The sequence below is a fragment of the Chiloscyllium punctatum genome, chromosome 12, assembly GCF_047496795.1.
Source record: "Chiloscyllium punctatum isolate Juve2018m chromosome 12, sChiPun1.3, whole genome shotgun sequence".
NCBI classification, from domain to species: Eukaryota; Metazoa; Chordata; class Chondrichthyes; order Orectolobiformes; family Hemiscylliidae; genus Chiloscyllium; species Chiloscyllium punctatum.
The window spans coordinates 29,467,285-29,482,588 of NC_092750.1; the positions used below are offsets into that span (position 1 = coordinate 29,467,285).

General features: G+C 41.5%; 1 protein-coding gene across 4 annotated transcripts in view; it reads left to right on the plus strand.

The window, feature by feature from the left end:
• Positions 1–15,304, plus strand: part of fbln2 (fibulin 2) — a 187,427-nt gene that overhangs the window by 12,319 nt on the left and 159,804 nt on the right. For 3 of the 4 annotated variants that reach the window (XM_072582227.1, XM_072582226.1, XM_072582228.1), the window contains exon 3: positions 8,040–8,159. In XM_072582227.1, coding sequence (XP_072438328.1) covers positions 8,040–8,159 — 120 coding nt within the window. The remainder of the gene's footprint in view (positions 1–8,039; positions 8,160–15,304) is intronic. The other variant, XM_072582229.1, reaches the window with a different exon arrangement.

A 15,304-nucleotide genomic window follows, 5' to 3' on the forward strand; every position in this document is an offset into this window, starting at 1 on the left:
GTGAGTCTTTGGGCAGAGTTAGCCATTTTAAATTAGTGCTAATAAAATTTAGAAAACAAATCAACTGTCTTGGAATTTCTTGAACCTTATTTCTGAAATTTGTGTATTACTGCAGTCATTGTAAAATGGATGCCAGGTGAGCTTTCATCTCTATTATGCATAGTCATGATCTAACAGGGCTTATCTAAATGTACCTTTGTATCTGAAGTGCACTAACCAGTTTATACTTCAGCAGTTGTATAGTCAGTGTCAGGTACATGCTTTCCTGATCAAAACAATGTACAGTGGGATAACACAAGATAAAATATACCATGCAAAAGTGAGGACTGCAGATGCTGGAAACCAGAGTTTAGATCAGAGTGCTCAACCTCCTTGTGGGAGCACGAGGTGGCACCGATGCAGTCATCAATGTAACAGAGGAAGAGGTGGGGAGTGGTGCTGGTGTAACTATGGAAGATGGATTGTTCTACATAGTCGACAAAGAGACAGACATTGCTGGGGCCCATACGAGTGCCCATGTCTATCCTTTTGGACTGGAGGAAGTGGGAAGATTCGAAGGAGAAATTGTTAAGAGTTCGGCCAAACGAATGAGAGTGTTGGTGGAAGGGTACTGTTGGGGACGTTGGGAGAGAAAGAAACGGAGGGCTTGGAGGCCCTGGTCATGGTGGATGGAGGTGTAGAGGGATTGGATGTCCATGGTGAAGATGAGGTGTTGGGGGCAGGGGAAACGGAAGTCTTGGAGGAGATGGAGGGCGTGGGTGATATCTCGAACGTATGTGGGGAGTTCCTGGACTAGGGGGATAAACTCGTGCTCCTGCAAGGAGGTTGAGCAGTTCATCAACTTCACCAACACATTCCACCCCAACCTTAAATTCACCTGGACCATCTCTGACATCTCCCTCCCCTTTCTGGACCTCTCCATCTCCATTAATGATGACCGGCTTGACACTGACATTTTTTACAAACCCACTGACTCCCTCAGCTACCTGGATTACACCTCTTCGCACCCTACCTCCTGCAAAAATGCCATCCCGTATTCCCAATTCCTCCGCCTCCGCCGTATCTGCTCCCAGGAGGACCAGTTCCAACACAAAACACACCAGATGGCCTCTTTCTTTAGAGATCGCAATTTCCCTTCTCAGGTGGTTGAAGATGGCCTCCAACGCATCTCATCCACATCCCACACCTCCGCCCTCAAACCCCACTCCTCCAACCATAACAAGGATAGAACCCCCAGTCCTTGCTTTCCACCCTACCAACCTTCGCATTAACCTTATCATACGCCGACAATTCCACCACCTCCAAACAGACCCCAGCACCAGAGATATATTTCCCTCCCCACCCCTTTCCGCTTTCCACAAAGACCGTTCCCTCTGTGACTACCTGGTCAGGTCCACGCTCCACAACAACCCACCCTCCCATCCTGGCACCCTCCCCGCCACCGAAGGAATTGCAAAACCTGCGCCCACACCTCCTCCCTCACTACCATCCAAGGCCGCAAAGGAGCCTTCAACGTCCATCAAAGTTTCACCTGCACATCCACCAATGTCATTTATTGTATCTGTTGCTCCTGATGCAGTCTCCTCTACATTGGGGAGACTGGACGCCTCCTCACAGAGCGCTTCAGGGAACACCGGCATCAATCAACCCCACCACACCGTGGCTCAACATTTCAATTCCCCCTCCCACTCTGCCGAGGACATGCAGGTCCTGGATCTCCTCCACCGCTGCTCCCTCACCACCCGATGCCTGGAGGAAGAATGCCTCATCTTCCGCCTTGGAACACTTCAACCCCAGGGCATCAATGTGGACTTCACCAGTTTCCACATTTCCCCTCCCCCCACCTTACCTCAGTTCCAACCTTTCAGCTCAGCACTGTCCCCATGACCTGTCCTACCTGCCAATCTCCCTTCCAACCTATCCACTCCACCCTCCCCTCTGACCTATCACCTCCATCCCCAATCCATTCGACTATTGTACTCTTTGCTACCTTCTCACCCCATCCCATTCATCTCTCCACCCTGGAGGCTCCCTGCCTCTATTCCTGATGAAGGGCTTTTGCCCGAAACATCGATTTTCCTGCTCCTCGGATGCTGCCTGAACTGCTGTGCTTTTCCAGCACCACTCTGATCTAAACACCAGATAAAATATTACAACTGCTGGAAATCTGGAAGGAAAACAGAAAATGCTGGAAATATTCAGTATCTGCAGTGGCATTTGGGGAAAGGGCTGAATTTTCATCTTAGAGGCAGGTAACATGTCTAGAAATCTCCTTACTCGATTTATGCACCTCAGGAAAATTTGCACTGCATGATACAGTTTTTGTTGCTAGAGCAGAGCTGTGGGGCAGGGTTGGGCTCACAACTCCCAGATGCAACTTGGAAGAGACTAAAGAGGCTGCTAGGTGCCAAGGTAAGGTGGTTAAAATATTGGCCTCACTTCTTGGGGACCTCGTCCCAATGTTTTAATCTATATTACACCTCCAAGCTTACGCATTGCAAATGCCCTCACCTTCTCCTACCGATTCTGTGCCAACCCATACCGTAAAAGATGCAAAACCTGCTGGTACACCACCTCTCTCACCTCCATCCAGGGCCTCAAACAGTCCTTCCAGGTGAGACAGAGATTTACCTACCTCTCCTTCAACCTAGTTTACTCTATCCTGTGCTCCCGATGTGGTCGGCCCTTCTCAGTTTAAGAAAGGTTGTAAGGACAAGCCAGGGAACTATAAACTAGTGAGCCAGATGTCGGTGGTGGGCAAGTTGTTGGAGGGAATCCTGAGGGACAGGATGTTCATGTATTTGGAAAGGGATAGGGACTGATCAGGGATAGTCAACATGGCTTTGTGCATAGGAAATCATGAAGAAGTAACAAAGAGGATTGATTGGGGCAGATCTATATGGACTTCAGTATAGCATTCGACAAGGTTCCCCATGGGAGACTGGTTGGCAAGATTAGATCTCACAGAATACAGGGAGAACTAGCCATTTGTTTACAGAACTGGCTCAAAGGTAGAAGACAGAGGGTGGTGGTGGAACGTTGTTTTTCAGACTGGAGGCCTGTGACCAGTGGAGTGCCACAAGGATCGGTGCTGGGCCCTCTACTTTTTGTCATTTACTTAAATGATTTGGATGCGAGCATAAGAGGTACAGTTAGTAAATTTGCAGATGACACCAAAATTGCAGGTGTAGTGGACAGTGAAGAGGGTTACCTCAGATTACGACAGGATCTTGACCAGATGGGCCAATGGGCTGATAAGTGGCAGATGGAGTTTAATTCAGATAAATGTGAGGTGCTGCATTTTGGGAAAGCAAATCTTAGCAAGACTTATACACTTTAATGGTAAGGTCCTGGGGAGTATTGCTGAACAAAGAGACCTTGGAGTGTAGGTTCATAGCTCCTTGAAAGTGGAATCGCAGGTAGATAGGATAGTGAGGAAGGCATTTGGTATGCTTTCCTTTATTGGTCAGAGTATTGAATACAAGAGTTTGGAGGTCATGTACAGGACATCAGTTAGGCCACTGTTGGAATACTGCATGAAATTCTGGTCTCCTTCCTATAGGAAAGATGTTTTCCTTGGAGCGTCGGAGGCTGAGGGGTGACCTTATAGAGATTTACAAAATAATGAGGGGCATGGATAGGATAAGTAGACAGGGTCCTTTTCCTGGGGTGGGGGAGTCCAGAACTAGAGGACATAGGTTTAGGATGAGAGGGGAAAGATATGAAAGAGAGCTAAGGGACAACATTTTCACAAGGAGGGTGGTACGTGTCTGGAATAAGCTGCCAGAGGAAGTGGTGGAGGCTGTTATAATTGCAACATTTAAAAGGCATTTAGATGGGTCCATGAATAGGAAGGGTTTGGAGGGATATGGGCTGGGTGCTGGCAGGTGGGGCTAGATTGGGTTGGGATATCTGGTCAGCATGGATGGGTTGGACTGAAGGGTCCGTTTCCATTCTGTACATCTCTATGACTCTATGACATTGGGGAGACCAAACGCTAACTCAGGGCACATTTCACCAAGCATCTCAGCTGCAGGGACCAAGCTGACCGCCCAGTGACTGCACATCTTAATTACCCTTCCCATTCCCTTTCTGACATGACCAACCTTGGTGTCCTCCATTGCCACAGCAAATCAGACCATAAATTGGAGGAACAACACCACATCTTCCACCTGGGCAGCCTGCAGCCTGGACGACTCAACATTGAGCTCTCCAATTTCAAATAATCTCCCTTCCCATTCCCTGACTCCCATTCCAGTGCCTCCCTCTCCCTTCCATTCCTCTGATTGACCCCTCCTTCTAGCTATCAACCAGATTCATCCCTCCCATTGATCAACCAGGTAGTACCCTCTACCTTTGTTCATTTATCAATACCTCCACCGCCCCGCAACCTCCACCCCCTTAATCTGCAGCTCCCCTTACAACCACCCCTAGTTCTGAAGAAGGGTTACACCCGAAAGGGACATTGATAGAGTGTTAATTGAGTACTTGAGTTCTGTCTTTGTTCTGGAGAAGGAGGATGTAGGCATAAAATTTGGGGAGAGGAACTCTGTTTTTGAGCAGTTTGACCAAGGCAGTGGGGAGGTAGTGGAGGTTTTAGCTTTCTTAACAGTTGAGAAATGCCCACGTTTCTTTTGGAGGCAAGGGAGAAAATGACAAGACCTATTTTGTTATTCCTCTCTGGCAATTTGGGGTGTTAGGAGAAAACAGAGAATTACAGATCAGTGAATCTCACATCAGTAATAAAAAGACTATTGGAGAAAATTCTATAACAGAGACTTGATCTCCACTTGGAGAGGCAACGTTTAATCAGAGGTACTCAGAAGAGCTTTGTCAGAGGAGGATCATGCCTAACAAATCTGGTTGAACATTTCAAGGTGTGCAGATGAGGGTTATGCAGTTGATGTAGTTTTCATGGATTTCAGCAAATCCTTTGACACGTTCCCACATGGGAGACTGATAAAGAAGGTAAAAGCACATTCGATCCAGCGTAACTTGACAAGATGGATCTAAAACTGCCTTAATGGTAAGAGATGGGTTGTAGAAGGCTGTTCATGTGATTGGACGCCTGTCTCCAGTGGCATACCACAACGAGCAGTACTAGTTCCCTTATTGTTCATGATGTAGATATGATATCGAGATGAGAATGTCGGGGGTGGGATGGTGAGTGTGATAGGTAAGTTAACAGATGACACAAAGATTGGCCAGGTGATTAATAGGAAGGAAGAAGGTTTTAATTTACAGGAAAATATGGACGGATTACTCAAATGGGCAGATCAGTAGTGGATTGAATTTAACCCTGAAAAATGTGAGATGATGGTTTTGGAAGAAGTAACAAAAGAAGAGAAGACTCAATGAATGGCAGCTCAGAGGAACAGTGAGAACTTAGATGTTTGTCACAGATCTCTGAAGGTGGCAGGACAGATTAGTAGGGTGGTTAAGAAGGCATACCGAACACTTCCCTGTATCAGTCATGGCATAACTTATAAGAATAGGAAGGATATTTTGGAGCTGAGCAAAACTATGGTGAGGCCACTATGGTTGAGCATGTTAGTTAAGTGGAGAGACTGGGATAAGCTCAAGTAGTTTTCTTTGGAGCAGAGAAGGTTGAGTAGGGATCTCATCGAGATGTGTGGCATTATAAGCGACATGGATAGGAAGCAGCTGTTGTCTTTCGTCAAAAGGCCGATACTGAGGAGGCATATTTATAAGGTGATGGGGAAGGAGGTTTGAAGGGACGTTGAGGAAAAATGTTTTTCATCCAGAATGTTATGGAAATCTGGAATGTACTGTCTGGAAGGGTAGTAGAAGTGGGAAACCTCAGTACCTTTAAAAAGGATGTGGATGAGCACTTGAAATGTCATAACATTCAAGATTATGGGCCAAGTAAAAGTGGAATTCGTGTAAATAGGTAGGGCAGAGTTGAGGGGCCAAAGGGCCTTTTCTGTGCTTTATGACTCTATGAAATTATCTATTACATTTAAATCTCCTGAATCCTTCTAAAAAATAAACATTTGTATCCATAGCTCCACATCAAAGACAGACAATCGTTTTAATAACCTCATGGAGCTATCAATCAAAATGAAAACTAACAGCCCTCTTCCCACTTGCCTCCCTATAAGAAAATAAGTTGTAGGAGCAAAAGGAGGCCATGAAGTCTGCTCTAGTACTTAATGAAATCACAGCTGATATCAATCCTTCACTCCAGTTTCCTGCCTTTTTCCCATGATCCTTTATTCTCTTACTGATTAAAGATCTGCCTATCTCAGCCTTGACTATGCTAAGTGATCTGCCTCTACAGCCCTCTGTGATGAAAAAAATCCACGAAATCGCTACACTCTGAGAGAAGAAATTCCTCCTTATCTTTGACTCAAATGAAAAATGTCTTACTTTGAGATTATGCCCTCTCTTCCTAGACTCACTAACAAAGGGAAACAACCTTTCCACATCTACACAGCCAGCCTCCTGAGGATTTTATATGTTTCAATAACGTCCCTTTCCTACTTCTAATCTGCAATGAGTATGTGCCCAGTCTACTGAACCTCTCCTCATAACCTCTCCTTCCATACTTTGGATCAACTGAGTGAACCTTTTTCTGAATTGCCTCCAAAGCCAGTATACCTTTCCTTAGATAAGGGGGACCAAAACCTCTCACAGTATCTTAGCTGTGGTCTAACTAGTATCTTCTATAATTTTAACAATACTTCCCTATTTTTGCATTCAAATCCCTTTGAAATAAAGACCAATGCTCCATCTCCTTCTCTATTTCTGCTGAACCTGATGCTAGCTTGTGATTTATGTGTTGTTGCTTATTACAGTCTTTCTCCATTTAAATAAACAGCTCCTTTATTCTTTCTGCCAAAGTGCATAGCCTCTGGATGGAGGATTGGTTAATTAATTCAAGGCAGACTCTAGGACCAGAGGGCATAATCTTAGAATAAAGGGTCATTCTTTTAAAATAGATGAGAATTTTTTTATCTCTGTGAGGGTAATGAATCTGTGGAATTCGTTACCACAGAGGACTGTTGAGAGTGGGTCATTAAGTATATTCACGACTGATATAGATACATTTTTAATCAGTTAAGGGAATCAAAGGTTATGAGGCAAAGGCAAGAAAGTGGAAATGAGGATTATCAGCTCAGTCGTGATTTCACTGAATGGTAGAGCTGACTTGATGGCCTGAATAGCCTGTTTCAGCTTATGGTTTATTTTCTTAGACACCTGCCATTTTTCCACAACCATCTTTTCTGATAAATCACTCTCTCAGTTAATTTCAGCTAACTGTGCCCTCAACTCCCACAATAGGTCATGGAAGCAGCTAAGCAGTAATAATGCTATAATGATAGCCCTTAGGGTTAGGCCAACATCTACTGAAACGCTAGTACAGATTCATTTCACTGTCACAGACAAAATGTGATTTGTCAGAATGAGTCCAGGTTTTCCAGATCTTGGTCCTGTCCAACATTCTTAAAAGTCTGCAACTTGTTCATGATTCCATGAACATTTGGCTGAACATTTCAGGTGTGTGACCTCCTAAAAGTCATTAACTTGAAAAATGCCCTTCTTTTTCTCTCCACAGATAACATGATGACCCATTTACTGCTGTTGTTCCACAGTTTTTTACACTAGAACAAGTTCTTTCACAGTTACTAATGTAACTGGTAACATGCATAGTAAATATATCCAGTCTATTCCAGAATGTCAGAGGTAGCAAAATATATTTTTTAAAAATGTCATGAATGTAGAAGTGTGAAATTTAAAAGCAACGGCCAATTCCAATCTGATAGATTTTATTAAAATTTCAGAATGACAATGTTGGTGAATAGCATGGATGCCTTTGTTTACATTGTATTGGCAAATATACAACTAAAATATTCAATAGTGGCAATTCATCAATTGTTTATTTTTATTTAGCTTTTGTTTTCTTGATAGATTTTGAATATTTGTTTACATATGTGTTCATACTTTGTATCATACAGTTTAGTTAATATATTACTGCACATGTGCTTGCGCGATTCAACAAAAATGTTTCCCTTCAGCAGGAAATGTAGGACATAACATCAGTTACCAGCTTGTAAAGACTATTCGCCCTAGTGATCCAACGCACACCAGTGTGACCCTACTCCCCAGAGCAAGACAGGGTGTAAATCCTTCAACAGGTTAGTATTCAGACTTTGTGAGTGATAACTGCAGGTGACAAATATCACCCGATTTATTTAATTTGATAAATAAAGCTAAATTTATGTGATCCAGCCAGCTCTGTTAGTATTATCAGAGAGAGAATAGGGAAGCTGTTCAATTTTAAAAAACATAAAGTTAAATCAGAGTTAAAATTTGACCTGTGACACAGAGCTTTTTGTATGTCTAGCCTTTTATATTAAATACTGTATTTCAGTTTACTCAAAGGTCAGTTTGAATTTAAGCAACTGAACACTGAAAGGCTTATACAATTCCAGCTAACAAAGCACCCTTTGGGAGGTACTGCTTTTATTGTACTTCACTTTTCATGGTACTTTCAGTCATTTCCTGAGACATATGTAACTTAATCCAGTCAAAACTCAAGTTGTATTAAACACAGCCACAGTATGTGCAAAATTGCCCCCATACACTATCTTAAGAAATTACAGAGATTGAAAAATGATGTTGTTGAAGCAAGGCTTATTTATATAATGCCATGGACTAATCATAGGGATCTTCTATCAAATGGCTCTGCTGGTTCAAAATATTGGTCAGAATGTATCTAGTAATTTATTTATTTTATAAGAATACATGTTAAAAAAAACCTCATAGGTACTTGCATTTGCTGATAACTCTGATTTACAAAATTGAATGGAATCAAGAATACCAAACATATTAAATCCAATTAACAAAATCAAACACTTCAGTGCACATATGAAACATCTTAAATGCAAAGTTCTCCCTGATAAACTGTTAAATACAATGATAAACCGAAGTGTTCTTCAAATGACAATTATGTAACAGGAGAGGCTAATATCAAATTAAGAGATAGTGAGGACTACAGATGCTGGAAGTCAGTGTCGAGTAAATGTGCAGCTGGAAGGGTACAGCAGGTCAGATAGCATCGGAGGAGCAGAAAGGTCGATGTTTTGGGTTAGGATGAAGTCCTGTCCTGATGCAGGGCCCTGATCCAAAACGTTGACTTTCCTGCTCCTCCAATGCTGTCTGACTACCATTATCAAAGTAATTTTGGATAAAGTTCACATTTAGCGGTTTATGTAAATTGGACATTCTGCTCGACAAACAGTGAGAAAGTATGAAATGCTTTTCTGCGTTCATTTACAAATTCATGTTGCCAATGTAAGTGGCATTAGCTATATGAAGTTTAAAGAGGATTTTGTGGAAAAAAGCAAAATGGTATGCAAGGTAGTCTCATTAATAATTGGCCTTTAATAATAAGTATTGTAAACACAGAGCAAAGCAAAGAAAGCTATTGACTGCAGAGTTAGATAGGCAAAAGTGAGGACTGCAGATGCTGGAAACCAGAGTTTAGATCAGAGTGGTGCTGGAAAAGCACAGCAGGTCAGGCAGCATCCGAGTATCAGTAAAATCGACGTTTCGGGCAAAAGCCCTTCATTCCTGATGAAGGGCTTTTGCCCGAAACGTCGATGTTCCTGCTCCTCAGATGCTGCCTGACTTGCTGTGCTTTTCCAGCACCGCTCTAATCTAAAAACTGCAGAGTTAGATGTTTAGTGTAAGCAAATCAAAATTTCACATACTGTCAATTTTCTGATTACCTTAGCAATCAAAATTTGCGCTGAAGCTGTGAGATAAGCTAACCTTGGAAGTCAGTTTCAAGAGCACACTTTGTCTGGATTTGTGGGGGCCCTTGAGGGTAATGTGCAGGGGTAGTGGGCCTGACAAATTGGGAGCAAGAGCAGGGATGGTGTTCCATTCATTGTCCCATTGTCATGGCATTCCATCAGCAGCAAGTAAGGTAGAAATCAGCTTTCCCTATTGAGGGTCAATTCTACAATTTACCTATCTAATAATTACTTTATGTTCTTTTACGTCACCTTATTTCTTTTATAACAATTGTTAAGAGTACTGAAACCACTAAGCAATCCTTCTCATTCCTATAACTCAAATCCTCATGTTAGGTCTTTGTTAAGAAATTAGATTCTGTGTTAATGTTTATTGGTGCCACAGAGGAGGTATGAGAATAACTTCTTGAGATGTAAGCCTGCAGCTATATATTGGCATGGCTGTTTTTGCAAAGGGCTGGTTGTCGATTTCTCTTTCCTTTGCATTGACAGCTAACCTTGATGACTGCAATCCTCTTAGGTGTCCAAAATCATCCTCTGCCTCTTTCCTGTTAAAGAGGAAGCCCACAAAGACTCAGAGACAAAAAACTCCAAAGTTCATCGAAGGCGTGCTGAGTGCAGTAATGTGACAGGAAAGGAAAAGCCTTGAATTTGTACAGGGTCTTTCACAATCTTAAGGCATCCCAAAATGTTTTACAGCCAAGGGAACACTTTTGAAATATATTGTTTGTTATCCTGCAAGGATGTTGAGCAGCCAATTTGCACACGGCAAGATGGCACATTAGCTGTGAAATGCTTTCAAGTCAGAGAAATAAAGAAGCTCTTTCTTCTTTCTTTGTCCAAGTAAAATATTTCCCCTTATCTGTGTCAATAAAGAAGACCAGAAAAGAACCTTTTTATAGTTGCTTCATTGGAATGCTGATGAAGGAAGCAGTGGAATTGTGGCACTGGGAATGTTTCAAGTCCTTTGAGAGAGCTAAAGAGGTTCTGTGTATGTGTAATGACCTCAGTGAATCTAACACAGTTGAACATATGTCATTCCTTGTGGGTGAGACAGTTTGTTGCCAGCTATGCTTTTTCCATTTAGTTTCTTATACCAGTTGTATGGCATTGATAAAAGATCCAAGACAAAACTGCAGTTATTTGACATCCTTTACACCAGCAGTAAGCACATCCTTTTGACCCGACAAAAATAGGGGGCGTTGGCGGTGGGTTGTCCGTTCTCTGTTTCAGCTCATCATCATGTCAACTTTCTGTTTCACTCATATGGGTAAGCATCATTGGTGACTTCTTTGTTAATCACCTGCTTTTATATTTGTCATTCATTTAGTTGCGGGGCCTAAAACTATCTAAATTTGTAGGACATGTTTACATATTATGTCCACATACATATATTTTACCAGGAGACACATAAATTTTAATGCCATGACATGCTGTCAATATAAAAATATCATCAGCTCAGGAAGAAATAGGGGACATGTTTCCAAGTTATCAGAAGAAATTTCTAGGCCCCATGCCAGCATGAGTGTTTCATGTGTATTCGTAGAATACTTAAAGTATCACTAAGTTATGAGCCTGGGAATTGTAACTAGTTTCATTGCAAGCTTGTTGGGTCTATTTTGGCCATTATTTCTACCTTCACCCATTACTAGTTCTGTTTTAATTATAGGGACAAAGCACGCTGGAGGGCAACTGATGCACATTTGAATTAAAGTATGTGAGATTTTGGCTATACCCAGTAACTGGAATAAAATATTTGTTAATTTGAAACCAAAACAAATTTAGATTTTCTTCTCCTCATATTTGTTTTCACAGTCTAGGAACTGACTGTCACTAAGCCTATTTTGCAGTGATATGTGGGTCCCAATGTATCCAGTATAAAGAGAAGAGTTTTCAAACAGTGTGACAGGTGCATCAGCAATTCAATGGACCTTAATTCCAATCTTGGAAGATCACTGATATTGCAACACAATAGGGCTTTAGTCTTGATATGGATTCTTACCCTTTGTCAACATTGGCTTCCGTGGTGGTTATAATGTTGCCATAAGGGAACAGTAAATGAAACTCTGAGGAAAATTAAGTAATAAAGCAAGTGTGATTGTGTCAGATGAGAGGATTAAAGTCTTTAGAATCAGAATCCTGATGAAAACCCAGCTTCAACCCTTCAACCACTGGCTATAACAAAGTTGTGAAAGTGATTGGGTGTTTGGTGGGGACCAATACCCTCTGAGGAGGTAAGTTGTCACTTTTAATATTTTAATAAAGATACAAGCCTTTTGTTATTCAATTCAATAATTTTGGAAGCTCAGAACTCCATTCAGGTGAAGACGGCCAATCCTGGAAGTACATGTCTTTACAACTGCTGACTGAATCCCAATCTACATGCCTGGGCAACGCTCATGATCAGCTCCCTTACCACCAAACTTTCAGATTTAACTTTCAATCTCCCCAGCACATCTCCTCCTGAGACTTCTGAATTCCCCCTCTATCTTCGATTGATCACCCAAGCCTCTGATTTAATTTAGAGCCAAAATATTAAGGCATACAAGGGCAACTCCCTTCCACCTCTATACCTCTGGGCCGCACTTCAGCTGGGTCTGTCCTGCCGGTGGGACAGGATTTATCCAGGGATGGTGATGGTAGTGGGACATTGTCAGGTTTGAATCTGTGATTATAACAATATCCGGCTGTTGCTTGACTGGTCCGTGACACAGCTCTCCCAGTTTTGGCAGTAGCCCCAGATGTTAGTAAGGAGGATTTTGCAGGTTTGAGATGGCTACTTCTACCATTGCCTTTTAGATTTGGGTCCAGGTGGTCCATCCAGTTTTATTTCTTTGTTGAGACTTCATAGTGATTGATACAGCTGAGAGGCTTGCTAGGCTATTTCAGAGGGGAGATAAGAATCAACCATATTACTGTGGCTCTGAAGTCACATGTAGGCAGACTTCCTTCTGTGAAGGGTATTATTAATGCCAGATGGGCTTTTCATGTTCCATGGTTTCAGTAGATTCTTAATTCCAGATTTTTCTTTTAATTGAATTCAAATTTCACCATCTGCCATGACAAGCTTTAAACTTGGGTCCCCTGAACATTAGCTGAGGTTCTGGATTAATAGTCCAGCAATAATACACGAGAGCATCACCTTCCCCTATAATTTCACTTTTGTAGATCTACGTTGACTTTGCTCAGTTTTGCCAATCTTTTCTAAATTACCAGTTTAGACATCCTTTAAAATAGATTCTAACATTTCCTAACACTTCTAACATATTCCCTTCTACTGCCCTCACCAAAATGTCACACATTGCAGAGTGTGCTAGAATTCTATGCATCATGGACACTACTTTGGTAGTCAAAATGATGTTGTACTGCTGAAACACAGGACCATATGAAGCAGAATGAGCAAGCCTTTCGTTATTATAGTGTCAGTGTTCACTTATCTACAGTTTTCACTTCCGAACATCGCATATTGCTTTGGTTTCCTCTTGATGTAATTTAAATAGGCTTTTCAAAGAAGCAAAAGAGTTATTAATAAAATAAGCAACCACTAAATGAAGGTTTTTTTTTACCATGTAGATTGTTGTGCATTGGAATTTGTTGATAAGGGTAAACTTCACTCAAAACAAGTTTGCTTGTCAGCTTGAACAAACCTTTCAGCAAAGCACCTTAAGTCAGAATCATTAGGATTGTTTGAATCTTTGACAACCAAAGCAATTTTATACAATATTTTAGTTGAAGAAACACAAGTAAGAATAAGTCTGTAAAGTTGACTATAATCATCAGACAGAGATGGCTGATATTGAGTTTGACTTGAAAGTCATCATGCCTGGACATGCTTGAAAAAGCAGGATCTTCATGGTGACTTTAGCCAGGACAGGTGCTGAACCCATACTGTAGGTGCCTCTGATACCCAGCCAACTGAGTTAATTATCCACCACAAGTCAAGGTATGTAATAAATAAAAGGTAAAACCAAAACATAGATAATACCAAGTCATTAAGCATTAATATTTTCTTGGTTGGTCCCTATCAGATATCATTATAATTTGAATTTCAGCTTTTCTAAATTTTGCATTTAAAGTGACACTTCCAGAGTTGGATTTTATGTGTTGCTGTATTCCACATTCCACTCTGGCTGAAACGTTGATGATCAGTCCGTTCAGCCAAACTCCTGTCCCAAAGCAATAATACAATAGGGTCAGCCCTAATTAATTTGGAGTGTTACTTTTGGTCTGATCTGGAAAGGGGTCCCTCCTTGGAGATTCAGCTAGGCAGAACCCAGCAAAGAAAGTGTAGAGAGGGATAGGAAGGTGAGGAACTGGGTGGAGAGGCCAGACAGGGGACATTTCAAGGTCCAGGAAAATAATGGGCGCAGTGTCTGCCCAAAAGGAAGTTACCTCCTTGCAGACTGACAGTAACTTGCCAGAAATCTGCTGGCATGCTCCACCTTTCCCTGCTACATCCAAAACGAAGGCAGATGTAGAATAAGGCTCTTAAATGGCCATTAATTAGGGTGTTTGGTGCCTTCCTAGCCTTCCTTTTTCAAGAGTGAAGGCGGAGGTGGGGGGGGGGGTGAAGGTGTAGAAAGTTGCTCACCTTATTTTACAAGGCCCCCGTCTATGCCTTCAAATACTCTTGCAAGACAGCCATAAACTACAACTCGACTATTTGTTGGTTATGCACTGAAGATTGACTAAGGCTATGATTTTTCATGCTCATTTCCATTGTTTACACCTAGTTTACAGGAATAACTTTGATTAGCTGTGTATTGTACACTGCATGTATTTGGTGCATGAACTGTACGATGTTAGGGAAAATTGAATCCTATTTTCAATAGGATAGGGCTGAGAGGATCAACTATTTCTTAAACATTTTGTAATCAACAAATATTAATGAGCCCCATGAAAAGCAAATAAAATGAAAAATGGCCTGTAATTTTTTTATCTAATGGGACCAGTAGATAGTGAGGTTCCACTTCAATAGTGAATCTTTGTAAATGTGATCTTCTTTGTTTGTGCTAATTCATCTAGTACTGATGTTTCATATTAAGAGTATCGTAGTTTGTAAACACTTTTTACACTGGTGACCTGATACTTTACTTTTATGTTTAACAATGTTATTAGAATCATGTTGTTATTTCATGTTTTCTTAAGGTGCCTCAGATTGCCAATGTGTAGCCTTCACATACTTTCTGGATCTACAACATGTATTATTACTTTTGCATTTCCTCTATTGTCTTTATGAACAACAAAAAAAAAGTTCAATCAATTTCATTTGGTCCTATGGCACACTGATGCAAGATGAAAGCTTCATGTATGTACTACGGTTCCTTGCAATCAAACTAAGGGAAATAAGTAACTTCTTTTTTTCTGGAGAGAGGTCCCTGTGTGATATATGATCAGTTGATGGACAGCCTTAACTAGTGTTCAAGGTTAAGTCAGGTCAGTTTGTGAGGCCCCATCTCCATGAGCTATGTGCCTTTGTTAATTGAACGAAAGAGCAAGTCAATTTTTCATCAGGTAAATCC